Source organism: Leptodactylus fuscus, chromosome 3, assembly GCF_031893055.1.
Source record: "Leptodactylus fuscus isolate aLepFus1 chromosome 3, aLepFus1.hap2, whole genome shotgun sequence".
NCBI lineage: Eukaryota > Metazoa > Chordata > Amphibia > Anura > Leptodactylidae > Leptodactylus > Leptodactylus fuscus.
Window position 1 is genome coordinate 178504506 of NC_134267.1, and position 23080 is coordinate 178527585.

A 23080-nucleotide genomic window follows, 5' to 3' on the forward strand; every position below is an offset into this window, starting at 1 on the left:
CCATGCCTGGCCCACGTCTTCAACCTAGTGGTGCAACGTTTCCTAAAGAGCTACCCCAATGTTCCAGAGCTACTGGTGAAAGTGCGGCGCATGTGCGCCCACTTTCGCAAGTCGACAGTAGCCGCTGCTAGCTTAAAATCTCTCCAGCAACGCCTGCATGTGCCACAACACCGGCTTTTGTGCGACGTCCCCACACGCTGGAACTCAACGTTTCAGATGTTGAATAGAGTGGTTGAGCAGCAGAGACCTTTGATGGAATACCAGCTACAAAACCCTAGGGTGCCACAAAGTCAGCTGCCTCAGTTTCTCATCCATGAGTGGCCATGGATGAGAGACCTTTGTGACATCCTACGGGTGTTTGAGGAGTCCACAAGGAGGGTGAGCTCTGAGGATGCGATGGTGAGCCTTACAATCCCGCTCTTGTGTGTTCTGAGAGAATCCCTGATTGACATCAGGGATAACTCAGATCACACAGAGGAGTCAGGGATAGCATCCGATCCGTCACAGCTGGAGAGTAGGTCCACACATCTGTCCGCTTCATCGCGTTTAATGGAGGAGGAGGAGGAGGAGGAGGAGGAGGAGGAGGAGGAGGAAGAAGAGTTGTCCGATGATGTGATGGTGATACAGGAGGCTTCCGGGCAACTTCGAATCGTCCCATTGTTGCAGCGCGGATGGGTAGACATGGAGGATGAGGAGGAAATGGAGATTGAACTTTCCGGTGGGGCCAGAGGAGTCATGCCAACTAACACTGTGGCAGACATGGCTGAGTTCATGTTGGGGTGCTTTACAACCGACAAGCGTATTGTCAAAATCATGGAGGACAACCAGTACTGGATCTTTGCTATCCTTGACCCCCGGTATAAAAACAACATCTCGTCTTTTATTCCGGTAGAGGGGAGGGCCAATCGCATCAATGCTTGCCACAGGCAATTGGTGCAGAATATGATGGAGATGTTTCCAGCATGTGACGTTGGCGGCAGGGAGGACAGTTCCTCCAGTAGGCGACCAAGTTCTCACCGGTCCACACAAACGAGGGGCACACTGTCTAAGGTCTGGGACACCTTGATGGCACCCCCTCGCCAAAGTGCCGCCACAGAGGGTCCTAGTGTCACCAGGCGTGAGAAGTATAGGCGCATGTTGCGGGAATACCTTTCCGACCACAGCCCTGTCCTCTCCGACCCCTCTGCGCCCTACACGTATTGGGTGTCGAAGTTGGACCTGTGGCTTGAACTTGCCCTATATGCCTTGGAGGTGCTGTCCTGTCCTGCCGCCAGCGTCCTATCTGAGAGGGTGTTCAGTGCAGCCGGTGGCATCATCACTGACAAGCGCACCCGTCTGTCAGCTGAGAGTGCCGACCGGCTCACTTTGATAAAAATGAACCACCACTGGATAGAGCCTTCATTTTTGTGCCCACCTGTGTAAAGCACCCCAACATGAAACTCCATGTCTGTACTCAACCTCTCCAATTCCTCCGCATCCTCATACTCATCCACCATAAGCGTTGCACAATTCTGCTAATACTAGGCTCCCTCCAACATGATTTCCCCCAACTCTGCTGGTTAGAGGCTCCCTCCACCCTGATTTCCACCAACTCTGCTGGTTAGAGGCTCCCTCCACCCTGCTTTCCCACAACTCTGCTGGTTAGAGGCTCCCTCCACCATGAATTTGCCCAAACTGGGCTGGTTAGAGGCTCCCTCCACCATGAATTGGTCCAAACTGGGGTTTTTAGAGGCTCCCTCCACCATGAATTTGCCAAAACTGGGCTGTTTAGAGGCTCCCTCCACCATGAATTGGTCCAAATTGGGGTTTTTAGAGGCTCCCTCCACCATGAATTGGTCCAAATTGGGGTTTTTAGAGGCTCCCTCCACCATGAATTTGCCCAAACTGGGCTGGTTAGAGGCTCCCTCCACCATGAATTGGTCCAAACTGGGCTGGTTAGAGGCTCCCTCCACCATGAATTGGTCCAAATTGGGGTTTTTAGAGGCTCCCTCCACCATGAATTGGTCCAAACTGGGCTGTTTAGAGGCTCCCTCCACCATGAATTGGTCCAAACTGGGGTTTTTAGAGGCTCCCTCCACCATGAATTGGTCCAAACTGGGCTGGTTAGAGGCTCCCTCCACCATGAATTGGTCCAAACTGGGGTTTTTAGAGGCTCCCTCCACCATGAATTTGCCCAAACTGGGGTTTTTAGAGGCTCCCTCCACCATGAATTGGTCCAAATTGGGGTTTTTAGAGGCTCCCTCCACCATGAATTTGCCCAAACTGGGCTGGTTAGAGGCTCCCTCCACCATGAATTGGTCCAAACTGGGCTGGTTAGAGGCTCCCTCCACCATGAATTGGTCCAAATTGGGGTTTTTAGAGGCTCCCTCCACCATGAATTGGTCCAAACTGGGCTGTTTAGAGGCTCCCTCCACCATGAATTGGTCCAAACTGGGGTTTTTAGAGGCTCCCTCCACCATGAATTGGTCCAAACTGGGCTGGTTAGAGGCTCCCTCCACCATGAATTGGTCCAAACTGGGTTTTTTAGAGGCTCCCTCCACCATGAATTGGTCCAAACTGGGCTGGTTAGAGGCTCCCTCCACCATGAATTGGTCCAAACTGGGTTTTTTAGAGGCTCCCTCCACCATGAATTGGTCCAAACTGGGGTTTTTAGAGGCTCCCTCCACCATGAATTGGTCCAAACTGGGCTGTTTAGAGGCTCCCTCCACCATGAATTGGTCCAAATTGGGGTTTTTAGAGGCTCCCTCCACCATGAATTTGCCCAAACTGGGCTGGTTAGAGGCTCCCTCCACCATGAATTGGTCCAAACTGGGCTGGTTAGAGGCTCCCTCCACCATGAATTGGTCCAAACTGGGGTTTTTAGAGGCTCCCTCCACCATGAATTGGTCCAAACTGGGCTGGTTAGAGGCTCCCTCCACCATGAATTGGTCCAAACTGGGTTTTTTAGAGGCTCCCTCCACCATGAATTGGTCCAAACTGGGGTTTTTAGAGGCTCCCTCCACCATGAATTGGTCCAAACTGGGCTGGTTAGAGGCTCCCTCCACCATGAATTGGTCCAAACTGGGTTTTTTAGAGGCTCCCTCCACCATGAATTGGTCCAAACTGGGGTTTTTAGAGGCTCCCTCCACCATGAATTTGCCCAAACTGGGCTGTTTAGAGGCTCCCTCCACCATGAATTGGTCCAAATTGGGGTTTTTAGAGGCTCCCTCCACCATGAATTGGTCCAAACTGGGCTGTTTAGAGGCTCCCTCCACCATGAATTGGTCCAAACTGGGGTTTTTAGAGGCTCCCTCCACCATGAATTGGTCCAAACTGGGGTTTTTAGAGGCTCCCTCCACCATGAATTGGTCCAAACTGGGGTTTTTAGAGGCTCCCTCCACCATGAATTTGCCCAAACTGGGCTGTTTAGAGGCTCCCTCCACCATGAATTGGTCCAAACTGGGTTTTTTAGAGGCTCCCTCCACCATGAATTTGCCCAAACTGGGCTGGTTAGAGGCTCCCTCCACCATGAATTGGTCCAAACTGGGCTGGTTAGAGGCTCCCTCCACCATGAATTGGTCCAAATTGGGGTTTTTAGAGGCTCCCTCCACCATGAATTGGTCCAAACTGGGCTGTTTAGAGGCTCCCTCCACCATGAATTGGTCCAAACTGGGGTTTTTAGAGGCTCCCTCCACCATGAATTGGTCCAAACTGGGGTTTTTAGAGGCTCCCTCCACCATGAATTTGCCCAAACTGGGCTGTTTAGAGGCTCCCTCCAGCATGAATTGGTCCAAACTGGGGTTTTTAGAGGCTCCCTCCACCATGAATTGGTCCAAACTGGGGTTTTTAGAGGCTCCCTCCACCATGAATTGGTCCAAACTGGGCTGGTTAGAGGCTCCCTCCACCATGAATTGGTCCAAATTGGGGTTTTTAGAGGCTCCCTCCACCATGAATTTGCCCAAACTGGGCTGGTTAGAGGCTCCCTCCACCATGAATTGGTCCAAACTGGGCTGGTTAGAGGCTCCCTCCACCATGAATTGGTCCAAATTGGGGTTTTTAGAGGCTCCCTCCACCATGAATTGGTCCAAACTGGGCTGTTTAGAGGCTCCCTCCACCATGAATTGGTCCAAACTGGGGTTTTTAGAGGCTCCCTCCACCATGAATTGGTCCAAACTGGGGTTTTTAGAGGCTCCCTCCACCATGAATTGGTCCAAACTGGGGTTTTTAGAGGCTCCCTCCACCATGAATTTGCCCAAACTGGGCTGTTTAGAGGCTCCCTCCACCATGAATTGGTCCAAACTGGGTTTTTTAGAGGCTCCCTCCACCATGAATTGGTCCAAACTGGGGTTTTTAGAGGCTCCCTCCACCATGAATTGGTCCAAACTGGGGTTTTTAGAGGCTCCCTCCACCATGAATTTGCCCAAACTGGGCTGTTTAGAGGCTCCCTCCACCATGAATTGGTCCAAATTGGGGTTTTTAGAGGCTCCCTCCACCATGAATTGGTCCAAACTGGGCTGTTTAGAGGCTCCCTCCACCATGAATTGGTCCAAACTGGGGTTTTTAGAGGCTCTCTCCACCATGAATTGGTCCAAATTGGGGTTTTTAGAGGCTCCCTCCACCATGAATTGGTCCAAACTGGGCTGTTTAGAGGCTCCCTCCACCATGAATTGGTCCAAACTGGGGTTTTTAGAGGCTCCCTCCACCATGAATTGGTCCAAATTGGGGTTTTTAGAGGCTCCCTCCACCATGAATTTGCCCAAACTGGGCTGGTTAGAGGCTCCCTCCACCATGAATTGGTCCAAATTGGGGTTTTTAGAGGCTCCCTCAACCATGAATTTGCCCAAACTGGGCTGTTTAGAGGCTCCCTCCACCATGAATTGGTCCAAATTGGGGTTTTTAGAGGCTCCCTCCACCATGAATTGGTCCAAACTGGGCTGTTTAGAGGCTCCCTCCACCATGAATTGGTCCAAACTGGGGTTTTTAGAGGCTCCCTCCACCATGAATTGGTCCAAACTGGGCTGGTTAGAGGCTCCCTCCACCATGAATTGGTCCAAACTGGGTTTTTTAGAGGCTCCCTCCACCATGAATTGGTCCAAACTGGGCTGGTTAGAGGCTCCCTCCACCATGAATTGGTCCAAATTGGGGTTTTTAGAGGCTCCCTCCACCATGAATTGGTCCAAACTGGGCTGTTTAGAGGCTCCCTCCACCCTGCTTTCCCACAACTCTGCTGGTTAGAGGCTCCCTCCACCATGAATTGGTCCAAACTGGGGTTTTTAGAGGCTCCCTCCACCATGAATTGGTCCAAACTGGGCTGGTTAGAGGCTCCCTCCACCATGAATTGGTCCAAATTGGGGTTTTTAGAGGCTCCCTCCACCATGAATTTGCCCAAACTGGGCTGGTTAGAGGCTCCCTCCACCATGAATTGGTCCAAACTGGGCTGGTTAGAGGCTCCCTCCACCATGAATTGGTCCAAATTGGGGTTTTTAGAGGCTCCCTCCACCATGAATTGGTCCAAACTGGGCTGTTTAGAGGCTCCCTCCACCATGAATTGGTCCAAACTGGGGTTTTTAGAGGCTCCCTCCACCATGAATTGGTCCAAACTGGGGTTTTTAGAGGCTCCCTCCACCATGAATTGGTCCAAACTGGGGTTTTTAGAGGCTCCCTCCACCATGAATTGGTCCAAACTGGGGTTTTTAGAGGCTCCCTCCACCATGAATTGGTCCAAATTGGGGTTTTTAGAGGCTCCCTCCACCATGAATTGGTCCAAACTGGGCTGTTTAGAGGCTCCCTCCACCCTGCTTTCCCACAACTCTGCTGGTTAGAGGCTCCCTCCACCATGAATTGGTCCAAACTGGGGTTTTTAGAGGCTCCCTCCACCATGAATTGGTCCAAACTGGGCTGGTTAGAGGCTCCCTCCACCATGAATTGGTCCAAATTGGGGTTTTTAGAGGCTCCCTCCACCATGAATTTGCCCAAACTGGGCTGGTTAGAGGCTCCCTCCACCATGAATTGGTCCAAACTGGGCTGGTTAGAGGCTCCCTCCACCATGAATTGGTCCAAATTGGGGTTTTTAGAGGCTCCCTCCACCATGAATTGGTCCAAACTGGGCTGTTTAGAGGCTCCCTCCACCATGAATTGGTCCAAACTGGGGTTTTTAGAGGCTCCCTCCACCATGAATTGGTCCAAACTGGGGTTTTTAGAGGCTCCCTCCACCATGAATTGGTCCAAACTGGGGTTTTTAGAGGCTCCCTCCACCATGAATTTGCCCAAACTGGGCTGTTTAGAGGCTCCCTCCACCATGAATTGGTCCAAACTGGGTTTTTTAGAGGCTCCCTCCACCATGAATTGGTCCAAACTGGGGTTTTTAGAGGCTCCCTCCACCATGAATTGGTCCAAACTGGGGTTTTTAGAGGCTCCCTCCACCATGAATTTGCCCAAACTGGGCTGTTTAGAGGCTCCCTCCACCATGAATTGGTCCAAATTGGGGTTTTTAGAGGCTCCCTCCACCATGAATTGGTCCAAACTGGGCTGTTTAGAGGCTCCCTCCACCATGAATTGGTCCAAACTGGGGTTTTTAGAGGCTCTCTCCACCATGAATTGGTCCAAATTGGGGTTTTTAGAGGCTCCCTCCACCATGAATTGGTCCAAACTGGGCTGTTTAGAGGCTCCCTCCACCATGAATTGGTCCAAACTGGGGTTTTTAGAGGCTCCCTCCACCATGAATTGGTCCAAATTGGGGTTTTTAGAGGCTCCCTCCACCATGAATTTGCCCAAACTGGGCTGGTTAGAGGCTCCCTCCACCATGAATTGGTCCAAATTGGGGTTTTTAGAGGCTCCCTCAACCATGAATTTGCCCAAACTGGGCTGTTTAGAGGCTCCCTCCACCATGAATTGGTCCAAATTGGGGTTTTTAGAGGCTCCCTCCACCATGAATTTGCCCAAACTGGGCTGGTTAGAGGCTCCCTCCACCATGAATTGGTCCAAACTGGGCTGGTTAGAGGCTCCCTCCACCATGAATTGGTCCAAATTGGGGTTTTTAGAGGCTCCCTCCACCATGAATTGGTCCAAACTGGGCTGTTTAGAGGCTCCCTCCACCATGAATTGGTCCAAACTGGGGTTTTTAGAGGCTCCCTCCACCATGAATTGGTCCAAACTGGGCTGGTTAGAGGCTCCCTCCACCATGAATTGGTCCAAACTGGGTTTTTTAGAGGCTCCCTCCACCATGAATTGGTCCAAACTGGGCTGGTTAGAGGCTCCCTCCACCATGAATTGGTCCAAATTGGGGTTTTTAGAGGCTCCCTCCACCATGAATTGGTCCAAACTGGGCTGTTTAGAGGCTCCCTCCACCCTGCTTTCCCACAACTCTGCTGGTTAGAGGCTCCCTCCACCATGAATTGGTCCAAACTGGGCTGTTTAGAGGCTCCCTCCACCATGAATTGGTCCAAACTGGGTTTTTTAGAGGCTCCCTCCACCATGAATTGGTCCAAACTGGGGTTTTTAGAGGCTCCCTCCACCATGAATTGGTCCAAACTGGGGTTTTTAGAGGCTCCCTCCACCATGAATTTGCCCAAACTCTGCTGGTTAGAGGCTCAATCCACCCTGATTTTCAAAACAAATGTTGGTGCCAACCTCAACTTACTACAAGGGCCAAATTCACTGCTGGTGACAAGCTCTCCTCACTGCAAGTGCCAAATACACATGTTTCAAGGTGTTTTCCTACTGTCAGAGAGGTGGTATTGAGTGTGTAAAGTGTGTAGTTGTTAGGCTGTGATGTTGGGGTAATAGAGGGTCTTTGGTGTGTTAGATGCCCCCAGACATGCTTCCCCTGCTGTCCCAGTGTCATTCCAGGGTGTTGGTATCATTTCCTGGGGTGTCATAGTGGACTTGGTGACCCTCCAGATACGGATTTGGGTTTCCCCCTTAACGAGTATATGTTCCCCATAGACTATAATGGGGTTCGAAACCCGTTCGAACACACGAACAGTGAGCGGCTGTTCGATTCGAATTTCGAACCTCGAACATTTTAGTGTTCGCTCATCTCTAGTCTGAAGCATTGTGATGCCTGGCATTATAATAGTCACAATAGTGTAACACTGCACTATTTTACCCTGTTTTTTGACCATGAATTCAAACATAGTTGAAGAATTTCTGTTTATTCACATTCTGTGGACGCATAGAAACAACTCCAACATCTGCATCAGCTACAGTTTCAATAATAAATAGAGATGAACGAGTAGTATTCGATCGAATACCTCCCCGCCATAGGTATCCGTGTAAGCGGCTGAACACCAAGGGATTAAACCTATCGAATATTTAATGCACTTAACCCCTTGCTATTCGGCTGCTTACACGGATACCTATGGCGGGGAGGTATTCGATCGAATACTACTCGCTCATCTCTAATAATAAATAATCAAATATAAATTCAGGAATTGAAATATATTTACATTTTAGGTCTAACTTTGGGTAAAATCATGGACAAAAAAAATGGCTGGTGTTTCACAAAGCTCTGGCTAAAAAAATCCACACTATACAGAAATATCCGCTTAACAGTATGATTGACTATAAAGTATTACCAACCTTCTAAACAAGGCTTTTTTCTATTTTTTTTATCCAGTTATAAACTAGACTGTTCAGACTGATATATTACACGATGGTAAGGTAACGTGTCAAATGCTTAGAGGTGTCACAATGTAGTACATCCACCGAAATCTCCCTGTCCAGATTCCAAATCACTTCTTCATAAAAAGGAGGTAGATCTTTTTGACAAGTCTGTTCTTTCATATGGCCATCTGGCTGTTGCTTTCTACAATATGTTATTTTCTAACATTTCATTCAATAGGATCACTTCCTTACACTCTTGTAACTTTCCAGGTAAAGATGTGATGATTATAGATGAGCAAGCACCGTTCGATCGACTACATATTCGAACGAATATCAGGCCGTTCGAGGTGTTCGATTCCAATCGAACACCACGAGGCAGACGCAGTAAAAATTTGTATCCCCTCCCACCTTCCCTGGCGCGTTTTTTGCACCAAAAACTGTGCAGGGGAGGCGGGACAGAAACTACGACAACGGAAGCAGTTAAAAAAAATTGAAAAAACCCATTGGCTGCTGAAATCAGGTGACCTCCAATTTAGACGAATGGTGGATTTAACATTTGATTAATCTGGGACTGTGAACTATGTGACTGTGAGACAGGGACAGATCTACAAGCAGGGTTAGCAAGGGATTACCTTTATTTAGGGGGGAATGTTACTCACCCAGCTCCTTGGGGCTCCATCTGGTCGGGATCCCTGTCAGTTTGCGATATGAGCAAGCTGACTTTTTCCCATAGGAATGCATTGACCAGCATTGATTGGCCAGTGTACAGCATTCGGCCAATCGACGCTGGTTCTGCTGGAGGAGGCAGAGTCTAAAATCGGACCAGAATGGAAACTGCTATGGACCGATTTTAGACTACACCTCCTCAAGCAGAACCAGCGTTGATTGGCCGAATGTTGTACACTGGCCAATTAACGCTGGTCAATGCATTCCTATGGGAAAAAGTCAGCTTCGGCATATCGCAAACTGACAGGGATCCCGATATAATAAAGGTACTTGATGCCCCCAGACATGCTTCCCCTGCTGTCCCAGTTGCATTCCAGGGTGTTGGCATCATTTGCTGAGGTGTGATAGTGAACTTGGTGACTCTCCTGAGTCGAATGGTAGGATCCCCTGTAGCGAAGCATTTTCTCCCATAGACTATAATGGGGTTCGATATTCGATCGAATAGTCGAATATTGAGCGGCTATTCGAAATGAATATTGAATATCGAACATTTTACTGTTCTCTCATCTCTAGTGATGATCTATAGTTGCCAGAATGTAACTTAAGTCGCATTGTAGCTCCAGTAGAACACGGTCCATTTTATTATTTATCACATTCTTAGGCTGTATTCACACAGAGTAACGCCAGGCGTTTTTTGTGTGTTTTTTGCACATAGCGCCGCGTTTACGCCGCGTAGCGCCGCGTTAACGCCACGTATACGCCGTGTTAACGCCGGGCAACGCCACCGCTAAATAGCGCGGCATTAACGCGGTGTATACGCGGCGTTAACGCGGCGCTACGCGGCGTAAACGCGGCACTATGTGCAAAAAACACACAAAAAACGCCTGGCGTTACTCTTTGTGAATACAGCATTAGTATAAAACCATATAAATAATAGTATAACAGACACGTTCTATATACAAATGATGAAAGAAACGTTTAAAACCATCCGATCTCTTATACTAGGTATTACTGGGAGGTAGCAGCAGCTGGGACAGTGAAACAAAGTATTTCTTTAGTATTTCTGAATATAAGAAGTTTAAAAAGATCAAATAGCCTTAAAAATAAACACTTGTTTCAGTGTTTGCCAGCCCTAGTATACTGTAAAAGACAGACGCAGCGCCTGGACACAGTGCCAGACACTTACAGAATTTGCCTATTGAGATGCCAGAGAAAGGAATAACTTTAGACATGAAATTAAATGGGTTGGACACTTTCTGGAAAAACCTCTCATATAAAATGCATGAAATGGTTTTGTTTTGTGACTTATTCAGCTTCAGACTGAGTATCCTGGGCACACCAGAGAAAACTATTGTAAGTTCCCACTCTCCAGCCATACAGGTGTCATAACCATAGGATCTAAAAGGGTATCTGTAGTGAGTCCTAGTGGCAAGTGATTGGTCCAAATTGGTTCTACTGGATTATTGGGACCCATTTTTATGTCAAAACGTGTTCCCACCAGAGAAACATCTGTTAATCTAGTAGGCCATTCCAATCTTACCCTTATTACTTACCCCATGTTCAAGGTTCCCTGCTGCCCATAGATTGGATGTGTAAACATAGTATGCAACAATGTCCACCAACCAAAGACAAGCAATGGCGGTGTGATTGTGATTTCTACAGACAATGCCCCCAATTGGGGAGTCAATACACTTTATGCCACTCAGCACTGACTGTTGAATGCAAGTTTGGATAGCAGATCTGTATGTAATGGCTTAGTATCCTGGAGTCTGCATATTAAATATACTGGGAGGCTTCTCCTATGCTCAGGGAATTTGTCAATTTCTCTGGAAATCTATGAAGTCCCTCCATTTTCCAGGAGCCTTCTTTGTTGATTTCTGCGATATAATCATTCTGTCCTTGCTGTGCTTTCCTTGCACTAACATTCTGGTGAATCTGTAAAAGGCTGGGTTCACATTTATGCTAGGTCTTGGTCTGTGTTTGGAGACTCCGTCACAGTGATTGCCAATCATATGCTGAAAGTCTGGTATTTCAGTTTAAAACAATGAACATCCGGTGGATCCCATTATAGTCAATGGGGTTCTATTGGTCTCTGCCCTTTTAACAGTCCATGTGTCCATTGTTCTGGTACTCCAACAGACCAGAACAAAGGAAAACAAGAGGCATATGTGAACATTATACTTTACATTAGACTTATGTTAAACTACAACCTGTAGGGGGAGGGAACCACAGTGATACAACAGGTAGATTTTAGACTACTCCAGGCTACCACACTGTATACAAGCTATGTCACAGGCAATAGTTTTTAGTCGAGTAAAAAAAAAAAAAAAAAAACAGGCAAAAAACACTAAATAATGGAAGTAGCAGATAAGCATAGGTAGTTGCTAAAATATAATTTCTAAGATCATGCCAGAACTATTCCTTTAAAAAATCCACGGAATATGGTTAGAGTGGCCACATATGCAGTGTTACGATGTCTTACGATGCACCTGATTTATCATCCCACATGAGTCACTGATGTGAATCTGGCACATTTGGAATCACAGGATTTTCCTGACTTTATTTTTTAATTAGAGATTGTTTTGCAAGTTGAAGATAATAAGGGATGGGGATAAGGTGGGAGAAACATTCAAAACATTTCCTATACCACAGGCATCTAAGCTTCCATAAGGCTTCCAAATGGCAACTGGTTAATACCACAGCTCCAAAAGGACCACCATGGAAATAATATGCGGACTATTCTTGTCTTGGATGGTAGTCCATCTTTTGCTTTAGCTCTGTAATTACAATGGTAACTATGAGGAAAGTTTTAATGAATGTCCTAAATTGTTTCACTATTTCATGGAACCTCTCAGGGTAAACCTTACTAATAAGCAAATAATTCTTGGAAAAAGAAGAAGCATAACATTTGTGTTCTTTGTGCCAGGAAACTCATGACTGCATCACTTAAACATGAACCTTACGCCAACTCAACTCCAATTAGATTTGTGATGGTCGTGTACAAATTAATGCATTTTCATTCAGCCTAGTTATATAACATCTGAAAATTCTTCTGTAAATTGTAAAGTTTATTAAGATATCAGACATGAGTACAATGCTTATAATACAGTCATATCTCCAAACTCTCCAAGACATGGAGACATGTGGTTAGTATGAAGAATATTGGCTTTTTCTGCAGAACTAGAGCCCTGCATGGATAGTAAGGGAGTAATGTAGGAGCAATGACAGGGAATGCTCACACCTTCACTCATGACTAATACTTACATGCTGTCCTGCCTGCATCACAATAAAGGGATGTACTTGTGGTAGAAATGCTGGAATACCCCAGACAGAAATACGTCCAGGGAGATGGGGGTCAGTTACAGCCCACGCCTACTTGTTTAGAAGTTTAATAATTTCACATCTGTAGCACAGAAGTGCAATAGTCATAGAGCTGTTCACGTAAAAGCAAAGGCCTTAATAGTACACAAGACTCTGGTGTGAAAGTAGAGTTACCTTCGTTCTGAATCCATACTCTTATGCATATGTAGATCAACAGTCTCTTCTGCATCACCTCCACAAAGTCTACACTGTGACCATTCCCATCATACGGTGGTATCCAATTTACAGACTGGTGGCAACTTAGAGCCCTAGTCCTCGAAGCCTGCTGCAGCAAATTGGAGGATCTGGTCACCACTTCTGTAGTTTCATCTATGATGTCTACTGCTGGGCACCCTGCTTACTCCTGCTTGATCCATCTTGACAGAAACTTCGAAGTTCACCTTACTCTTTAACCGTGTGGCTCCAGCTACCTATGAGGGACTTATATTAGCTTGCTTTTTATCACTTAACTTACTCCTCCTGCTTGCAGGGAACATATACAGACTGTACTTGTTACTCAAGGACCGGAATAGCTTGAGCAAGAGATGCAAAGGTCCTTTTGCACTATATTAACCGTCAGGACACTCTCCTGACTAAGATCAGGGAAGGAAAGACAAAACAGAAAGTACCATTCTCCTATGCTCCTTGTTCCTACCAAGGCAGATTTTTTTCTCACCTACCAATATGAGAAGCCACTTAGTGGATAAGGGGTAAGATTTACCAAGACTGGTACTCTTACTTGCAGTCTTAATTCCCAGGTCACTGGAGTAAAGAGGCAACTAATACATTCAGAGGTATAGATTTGAGCTGTAATGTATTAGAAATGTGCCAAGCAGTGGGAAGCCATACCCCCTGTGCATTGCACAAACACATCGAAAGTCACACATTTTGGTGCAAAAACAGCTGTGTATATTAGTGACTTTTATCATACATTTTACACAAGAATCTGGCTTAAAAGGTATGATAAATTACCCTACTGTGTCATTAGGATGAGTTGTTGTTTAGATTTCCATGTTCTTAATGTTAAATTGTTTTCACTAAAACCTGCCTAGGGAAAATGAAGCTAACAATATGTGAAGGAAATGTGTCTACAGTAAGACAATCCTACATTGTGAGCTGTAAACTTAAATGAAATTGGCCTTTTATCCGTAGTACTTTCTCTTTAAATCTGAGTATTTATAGCACAGTTACATGTACCTTACTATAAACAGAAATAGTAGTAGCCTGTACTTGTACATTCCCACTATAGATTGTGTATTCATTAAATGCACAGTACTTTGTTCCTAAGCTTCTTCTCCACAATGGGTAACATGAATGCAGAACAGCTACTTCAGCTTTCTAAACACAACGATATGGTTCTGAGTTCCGCAGCTAGAGAGACATCAAACAATTTCCTGCATTCATTATAGGGAGCAACGATGAAATGTTTGCTGGATTTAAATACAGCCTTGTGAAAAGGTGGCGTAGCTAATAAGCATATTTAATGCACTGGGGTGATAGAGGACAGAACAGGAATGCAGCGCTGTGCTCTTTACAATTAGTCTGCAGAACAATTCACCGTTCTTCAGCAGCTAATAGAATAATGGCCGTCGCAGTTACATTTAGAAAAGAAATCTTGCCTTGCACACCCCGTACCCCACAGCTGGAGATAGAATCTTTCATTATTCTCATCCTAAACTGATGTATCAGCTACAAAAAAAGAAAATATTGAGAGCTAGAAATTTCCAAAATGAACAAATCTTTTTTAGATTGTCCCACATAGTAAAGTTATTCTGTGCCAGGTCATGGTCCCAGCAGCACTTCACAAGGACACTTAGACTATGGCCACCTTTGCACTGAGATATAAATATATAAATATACATATATTATTGTTCTCTTTCTAAAAAGTCTTCATTGAAAATGTTATAGTCAATTTTTTCTGCTGTAGAGCCTGTGGAACTCCTGTAAGAAGCTGGCTATACGGCTGCTTCTGACATAAATCTAACAGAAAACTGCTCCTGTGGTTAAGTTACAAAAAACTTTGCTGCAACATACGAAACATCATTTTTTGCTTGTTAAAGGTGTCAAAGGCGCTGGGTAATAGTGAGATACACCATTTAAGGGAACCTCATTTTTGTACCTCAACAAAGTATTGTATAAGAGGCTGCTTAAAATAAGTATTATTTATCAAGCATGGCAGCATATCAAACATACATACATTTTAACAATATCCTATCATAATATCATATTTAGTTATATATCCTACATTTCATCTAATATTAATGTAAAACTCTAACAAAGGTTATACAGCTGGTTTTCTTTGGGATGTTTAAATTACAGTCCCCATAAAACCAAACAAGCATAAGGCCTTATTCACACAGTTCATACGAGTGATGTTGTACGAGTGCATGACCTATACATTTTTCATGGACCCCATACATACCTATTCATTTGAATGTGTTTATTCTTACGGTCCATAAAAACGCAATGAAAACACTTCCTTTTTTTTTTTGCATAAATTAAAGTCTATGAATCCGTGAAAAAACGGATGACATGCATGTGTCATCTGTTTTGCAATGACCGACCCAGAGACATACAAATTATGAAACAAAAAAAAAAAGTTAATCTGCTTTTCACATGTGGATTAAGCATGGACAGCACACCATTATCATTATAGTCTATGGGGTCCATGGGTTTCCTAAGGTAACCACTTTTTTATGCAGATTTAGGTTTCCATTTGGGGGTCCCCAAGTGGGCCCCCCGAACGGACATCTGAAAGCAAATGTGAACCTAGCCTTAGATGTGTTTGCGTGAATAAGGCCTAAGTCTTAATAGAATAACCTCTGGAGATGCTCACCTGATTTGCAGGTCGATCCTTCAAATCCTGGTCTGGATCTACACCAACCCTGTAAGTACAGAAACAAATGAACAGGTCAGCTTTTATTCACAAGCTCTGAACTTGAAAGAAAATGATCACACTTTCTAATACACAACTTCATTATTTTTCCCTCTCCTTGTCTTGCTGTAGACTGTTGTATGCATGGATTTCACATAATCCTCAATCATATAGATATATTGTATGTTTTTATTAGTGGTGATCCTATAGGGGCTAGTTCACACGCAGCAGATTTTGATGCAGAATCCGCCCCCTCACAACAGAGGTCTATGTAGACTGCTAGCGTTCTTTTTACCGTTAGTGGTTTGTTCCTGCTTGCGGAAAAAAGAAGTGAGCTGCCCTTTCTTCAGGCTGATGCCGCGGCTGATTCAGCCCCAGTGTCCACCTCGTGACAGCACCCTCCAGACTAGGACCATTCATTTGAGTCTAATCCAGAGTGGAACGCTGTGACGGAATGTGTTCACGCGGAATGTCCGTGCAGACATCCATGCTCTGTCCACCTCATGTTTGTGGAGTAGGTTGATGTATACATTGCGGCAATCTCCCCATGTCTACATAAGACACATTGTTTCTATATATGTGGATGTATGTATACTGTACATGTACATCTGCCATTGATTCTCACTGTAAAAAAACAAAACATTATATACTTTTTTTTTTTAGCAGAATCCTCATATTGTAAAGTATGTTCACCTATAATAATCTAGGTATATATACTGTATATAATTATACAGTGCCAACATTTCCCACAGTACTCTTAAGTTATAGGGTATATGTACAAAAGCAAACACTACAAAGCAAGCTAAACTACTAAAACAATCCGACTGTCAGGAGTATTTGCTATTGCACAATGCTAATTGCACACTGGCAATGCAGTATGTATGAACATAGCCTTATTCTGACATACCTACAGCAACCACAGAAGAAGTCAAATATTTACAACTTAAGAGAAACATTGAACAAGTGTATATAAAACTCCAAGTGCCATCTTGAAAAACCACAGACCTGAAATGGCTGTGAATAGTGCAGAGAGTAGAAGTGCATTAAGCTCGAGCATTTTACAAGTGCAGTGCTCGGGAGCTCATGGAAGGCTGCTCGTATAATTATCCTCCAGTAATGGGCCATTTTTAATGACACAGACATAGTAAAATAGTTGCTCTTGCAAAATGTCAAGAAGTTTGTCAGGGCAAGGATGAGTTTTACGTTGCCATAAGGACTAAAAGACCTTATAGGAAGAAAGACTCCAAAAAGTGCTCACGCGGATCACATTGTACATTAGACACATGAATCTGGTCTCAGGGTCACAGGCAAAAACAAAACTAAAGCTCAGTTATCTCCTCTTTTCTATCCTTTGTTATGACCTGATATTCCCAGTAATAAAGGTGTGTGTGTGTGTGTGTGTGTGGGGGGGGGGGGGGGTGTAAGAAAAGAGTCAGATTGGTTACAGAACAATTCACAGATGCAGATATACATGAAAGATCACTAGTAGAGATGAGCGAACACCGTTCGATCGAATAGGTATTCAATTGAATATCAGGCCGTTTGATGCATTCGTTCCCAATCGAATACCACGTGGCATACGCAGTAAAAATTCGTATCCCCTCCCACCTTCCCTGGAGCGTTTTTTGCACCAATAACTGTGCTGGGGAGGTGGGACAGGAACTATGACAATGGAGGCATTGAAAAAAAATTGAAAAAACCCATTGGCTGCCGAAAACGTGACCTCCCATTTATAAGAACAGCCGCCGCCATATTCGCCAGATTTGCGGTTAGAGATAGGGAGTAAGACATATCTGCTGAGGGCTAAATAGGCATTAGCTTCAGATAGGCAGGGAAAAACCGAAGTACAACAACAGCTCTTCTCAGAGCTATATACTGCAGGGAGAGGAGTCCAGCTTTCCACGGACGGTGGAAAACAGGGAAACAGAACAGTTACTTGTTGCTATATACCTGCAAACCAGCTTTTATTAGGGGTGTCCCCCCAAAAATAGCAGGAATCCACAGCAGTTACTTCTTGCTATACACGTTAAAACCAGCTTTTATTAGGGGTGTCCCCCACAAAATAGCTGGAATGCACAGAAGTTACTTCATGCTATATACGTGCAAACCAGCTTTTACTAGGTGTGTGTCCCCCCCCCAAAAAAATAGCAGGAATCCACAGCAGTTACTTCTTGCTATATACGTGCAAACCAGCTTTTACTAGGTGTCCCCCCCCAAAAAAAAATAGCAGGAATCCACAGCAGTTACTTCTTGCTATATGAGTGAAAATCAGCTTTTCTCAGGGGTGTCCCCCTCAAAGAAAATAGCCGGAATCACAGCAGTTATTTCTTCCTATACACGCTCCAACCAGCTTTTATTAGGGGTGTCCCCCCACAAAGTAGCAGGAATACAGAGCAGTTAGAACCGGCTATATACGTACAAACCAGCTTTTCTTAGGGGTGTCCCACCACAAAATAGCAGGAATACAGAGCAGTTAGTTCTTGCTACATATATGTGTTAACCAGCTTTTCAGGCAGTGTGTAACCCCAAAATAGGGATACAGAGCAATTAGGTCCGGCTATATACGCTCAATCCAGATATCCAGCGTGTGTACCCCAAAACCTAGATGGGATACACCGAAATTCAGTCAGGCTATGTACGCTCAATCCAGTTTTTCACGGTGTGTACCCCCAAAACCTACCTGGGAGACACAGCAATTCAATCAGACTATATCAGCTCAATCCAATTTTTAAGGGTCTACCCCCCCCCCCCCAAGGCTAAGTGGGAGACAGCCATTCATTCAGTCAGTCAGGCCATGTACGGTCAAACCTGTTTTTAATGCTGTACCCCCCAAAGCTAGGTGGGAGGCACAGCAATTCAGTCACGCTATATCAGCTCAATCCAATTTTTAAGGGTCTACCCCCCAAAGCTAAGTGGGAGACAGCTGTTCATTCAGTCGGGCCATGTATGGTCAAACGTGTTTTTAATGCTGTACCCCCGAAGCTAAATGGGAGACACAGCAATTCAGTCATGCTATATCAGCTCAATCTAATTTTTAAGGGTCTATCCCCTAAAGCTAAGTGTGATACACAGCAATTCAGTCACGCTATATCAGCTCAATCTGATTTTTTGCTCAATCCTGTATTGTTTGCTCTCCATGATGTGAACTATGCCTTTGTCTCTTGAAAAGCAACCCAACATGAAGTCAGCCATGTGTGCCAGTGTGATACTTGGCATGACTTTGCCGCCCCCAACTGTAAGGGTCAGTCTCCATTTCCTCCATTTTCCACTCCCCTTCACACCATCCATGCTGATGCAATGGGATGCACTGAACTGCACCCTCAAGCCTCGTGTGGGACAGTGACATGAAATGCCACTTCATCCCCTTCGTCTTCCTCCGCCAGCCAACGGTGCGAAGATGACAGGAGTGTGCTCTGAATGTTTTCATCCTAGCAGAGGCTACTTTTCACTTACGAAAATGGCCGCACTTTGACCAGTATATCAGGCACAATGGTGAAACAGAAAGTCCGCAGAGGAAACCTCTATGGACTTTCTTTCTAAAGCGCTACATGAAGAACCAAAATGCATTGCCGTGAAGGTTTTTCTCGCACAGCTTTTTTGCTGCAGGATGCCACGTGGGGCCTTAAACTCACAGTCTTTTGTAGTGTTTTAAAAGAGCGTTTGGTACAACACAAGAAGAAAAAACTATAGCATTAGAATAATGTGAAAGGTACTACAAATAGAGGAGAAAATTTATTACAGTGTCTGAAAGCAAAAAGCAAAATAAAATATTGCCTATAGCAACCAAACACAGCGTACCTTTCATTTTTCAGCTGCAGGATATAAAATGGAAGATGCACTGTGATTGGTTACTATGGGCAATTAAAGGGGCATTCACTTTACTGCCACTGCCCACCCTGGGGTTTCCGTCCTAAACCCCCAGGAAACTGGACAGGGGATGCTTGCCAGCGCTCAGCTTTAAAACCCATTCATTTAAATGGGTTTTCTGTGCAGGCAATTTTACACGGTTTCTGCGGTGGAGACTCTGGCGCAGATGTAAACCTAGCCCACACCCTCATTTTTTTACTCTTTAACTTGTTTGTGGTGGTTAATTTCTGCTTTCAGACCAAGTTTTTGATGGAAACAACAGATATTTATACTGTATTTTAGGATATTTTTGACATTGTACAGTAAAGATACACAACTGTGCTGGTATTTTGCATTCTCATGTTGAGTCCAACCATATTGTGGTAACATGCTGTGTTGCATCACACATACATTTAGTTGCTGCATCTGTAAGGGTCAGTGCATAGAGTTTTTGGCACTGATTGAGACGCTGAATCCACCTCAGGCTGATTTTGAGGCGGATTCTGCATCAAAATCAGCGCCAAAAAACTCTGTGTGCACTGACCCTAACTGTCCCAGTACATAGTGACTACTTAACCTCGGAGCGGCATGTTTCCTGATGCGTTCGTGCTACTATTTTTTTGTAAAACTGATAAAAGGGTGTGTTTCTCCATTGCCATAATGAATTAAAAAAAAGAGGCAAAATTAGATTTTACAAAATCATAAAAATAAGCAGAAACCAATAATTGATGAAAACATTTCTTAAACAGTGTACATAAATAAATGTGGAGTGTTAGAGATATTTGGCTTGGTATCACCCCCTCAACACCTCATTTATGATGAGCTCTCTGACTGACCCAGAAAGATCATTCTCCTTGGGTAGGAATTAATCTAGTTCCTCTGCAGTACTTTGCCAACAGGCTGCAGGTTGTGACTGATTATGTGTAAAAAGCTTGTGATGGGTTTATTATTGACATTGCTGAGAAAACACAACTCGGTTTGTGTGCTAATTTAAAAAACGGTGGTACTTGATGTGAAAAGCTATTGATTCCGACAAGTATGAGGAGTCCCAATTTCTTTCTGAGTTTAAATTTGCTTTTACATTTCCATGTGGGATGTAATATACTGAAGCTGCGTGATTTTCTTGCTTATTTTCCCATGCTTTTGGAAGATAATTACTCATACAGAGTGTTTACCCTTGTAAACAAATAATCAAATTAATAGGGACACGTATACACCCACACGGTTACTTAAATGCACATTATTAGAATATGAAACGCTTTCCCCGGCTGTCATTTAAGTCCCACCTGTAAAGAACAAATAAGAAACAGGAATTTTCAAGGTTTTATCAAACATCCTCAGAAATACACATACTAATGAACAATATAGATAACTAGAATGGCTATGATGGTTATTAGAGTCACAACAGAAGAGAGCAGAAAGGTCAACTATCCCCCTGTCAGACAGTCAGTCAGGGACGCCATTCCTCACAGCAGCGTCTATTGCGCTGTACTGTGAGAGCGGTGAGGAACGCCTCCCTCCCCTCCTGATGGTACTCGTCTATACACAAGTACTGGGGGGGCCTTACTCACCTCTCAGCGTCAGGAACGCCCTTCTGATGGTGAAGAGCTACAGTACCGGCACAGATAGCTCTTCGTCTGGGTCACAGAACATGAAAGCCAATAGTGCGCTGAATTCAGTGCACTGTCGGCTTTCTAGCAGTGTATTACACCGCATGTGCCTGAGGAGGTAAAAGGTCTTCTTTAAGCTACCCGTGCCTTTTTTTTGGTGTAAATCGAGACTTTTTGAGGTCTTTTTCTGAATTTATGAAGTATTGGCGCCTTTTTTGACGCCGTTATGCTGCTTTTGACACTTTTTGGAGAGAAAATGGGCATGGCGTAAATTAAGGTCCTTTTCACACTGTATTTATGACTTGCACCTTTTTAAAAAAGGCACAAATGCACTCCAGTCCATAGACAGCATAAAACAGCCCGTCAGGTTACAATGCAATAGAAAGGAGCAATTGTGTCTTTTTTCACCTTTTTGACCAAAAAGGGTTGACGTGCACATGGCCAAAAAAGGCGCATCTAAACGAAATAAGGCTCGGTTAACATCTGCATTCGAGCCATTCCGTTCCCCTCTCTGCATCAGTCCTGCAAGCAGCACTTTTCTCTCTGCATTTTTCATGTGGAAACTGAGTGGCTCGCGGGTTTCCTTAGGTAACTGCTTTTTTATGTCGAGGTTTCAGTTTGAGGGTCCCCAAGCTGGCTTCCCGAACAGAAACCCATGCGCAGATGTGAACCGGCCCTAACGTGCTCAACATTTAATAAGAAGATGCGACTAGATCATAAATAAGTACCAAAGTAAAATTAGTCTAAAAAGAGGAGCACCTGCAAAAAGAATGACCAAAAAAGGGGCAGATGATAAATAACCCCAATGTGTCTATTCACTTGTTTTTTATGGTGGTCTGTTGTTCACATCTGTCAAAAAAAGTGACATGCACTATCTTTATCCGTTTCACGTCCATTAAAAACGGATTAATGAGTTGGATCAATCCAAAAATAGAACAATGAAGTTCATCTGGTTTTTTGGGGTTTTTTGACTGTCAGTTAAAAACTGATGCAAAACTGTTGACACTCAACTATCAAAACCAAAAAAACAGAACGGAAGCAAAACTGATGCAAAATGGACGTAAAAAACTTCAATGTCATATGCAAGAAGCCGAAGACAGCACTCTGCTAGTAAATAATGGGTGTGTGTGTGTCCTATCAATAAATAGACATAGAAACTTGTGTCTTTTCTTATAGGCAATTTGGTATAGTATGTTATAATGTGCACAATTTTTTAATATCAGCATTGACATCATTATTTACATAGTATTATACACAGAGGTGCAACTTGAAACTTCTGGATCCCAATGCAAAAATCTGTGTGTCATTTAGAATAGCGACATGTTTTACAGTATATCTCAGCGAGACCTTTGGTGCCCCTAGAGGGTTCAGGGCCCAATAGCAACTATTGCTTGTTAGAATTTAATTTTCTTACCCACAGGATAAAGATAAGATATCAACTAAAATTGTCTGTGGTCTGAAGCTTTTTTTTTTTTTTTTTTTTAATTAAATAGATACCAAGGAAATATTTGCAAAGACAGGAAAGTATGGAACACTACGTTTTGCTGTAGTGCAAAAAACAACAACAAAAAATTCTATCTATGTAGATAGATATTTTTTTTTTTAACACTAAAGTCTACGTAAAGCAGATGTGCTTTCCATATGGTCTGTCTACATACATTATTTTGGCATCAGATTTTTTTTTTTCTTTTTAAACAGATGCATGAACTATCTTATCTCTTTATATTATAAAAATGAATTCTTGTATATATATATATATATATATATATATATATATATATATATATATATATATGGGTTTCTGTCTGTCTGCCCGTCCATGTGTTCTTTATGCATGACCAAACAACTGGACCAATCCTAATCAAATTTGGCACACAAGTACATCAGGTGTTCGGGAAGGTTTTAGAATGGGTCTCAGCTCTCTAGGACGTACCGTTCCTGAGATACATTGATCCCAAAACAATGACATGCATTAGTCAATACAAGCCTGCAAGTGTTTCATTCATATTCTAATTGCTGTACACATGTCACAGGTCCTTTATCAGCCAATAGAAGCTGGCAGGAACTTAGTCTCCACATGCACACAACTTTACTCCAGGTTTCCATAACAGCCAAGCCATTTTTCTTTACGGTCGTAGGT

General features: G+C 44.1%; 1 protein-coding gene across 1 annotated transcript in view; it reads right to left on the reverse strand.

The window, feature by feature from the left end:
* SLC9A9 (solute carrier family 9 member A9) overlaps positions 1 to 23080 on the reverse strand; it is a 571893-nt gene that overhangs the window by 134671 nt on the left and 414142 nt on the right. The window contains exon 13 of the mRNA XM_075268848.1: positions 15446 to 15494. Within this exon, the coding sequence (XP_075124949.1) occupies positions 15446 to 15494 (49 nt within the window). The remainder of the gene's footprint in view (positions 1 to 15445; positions 15495 to 23080) is intronic.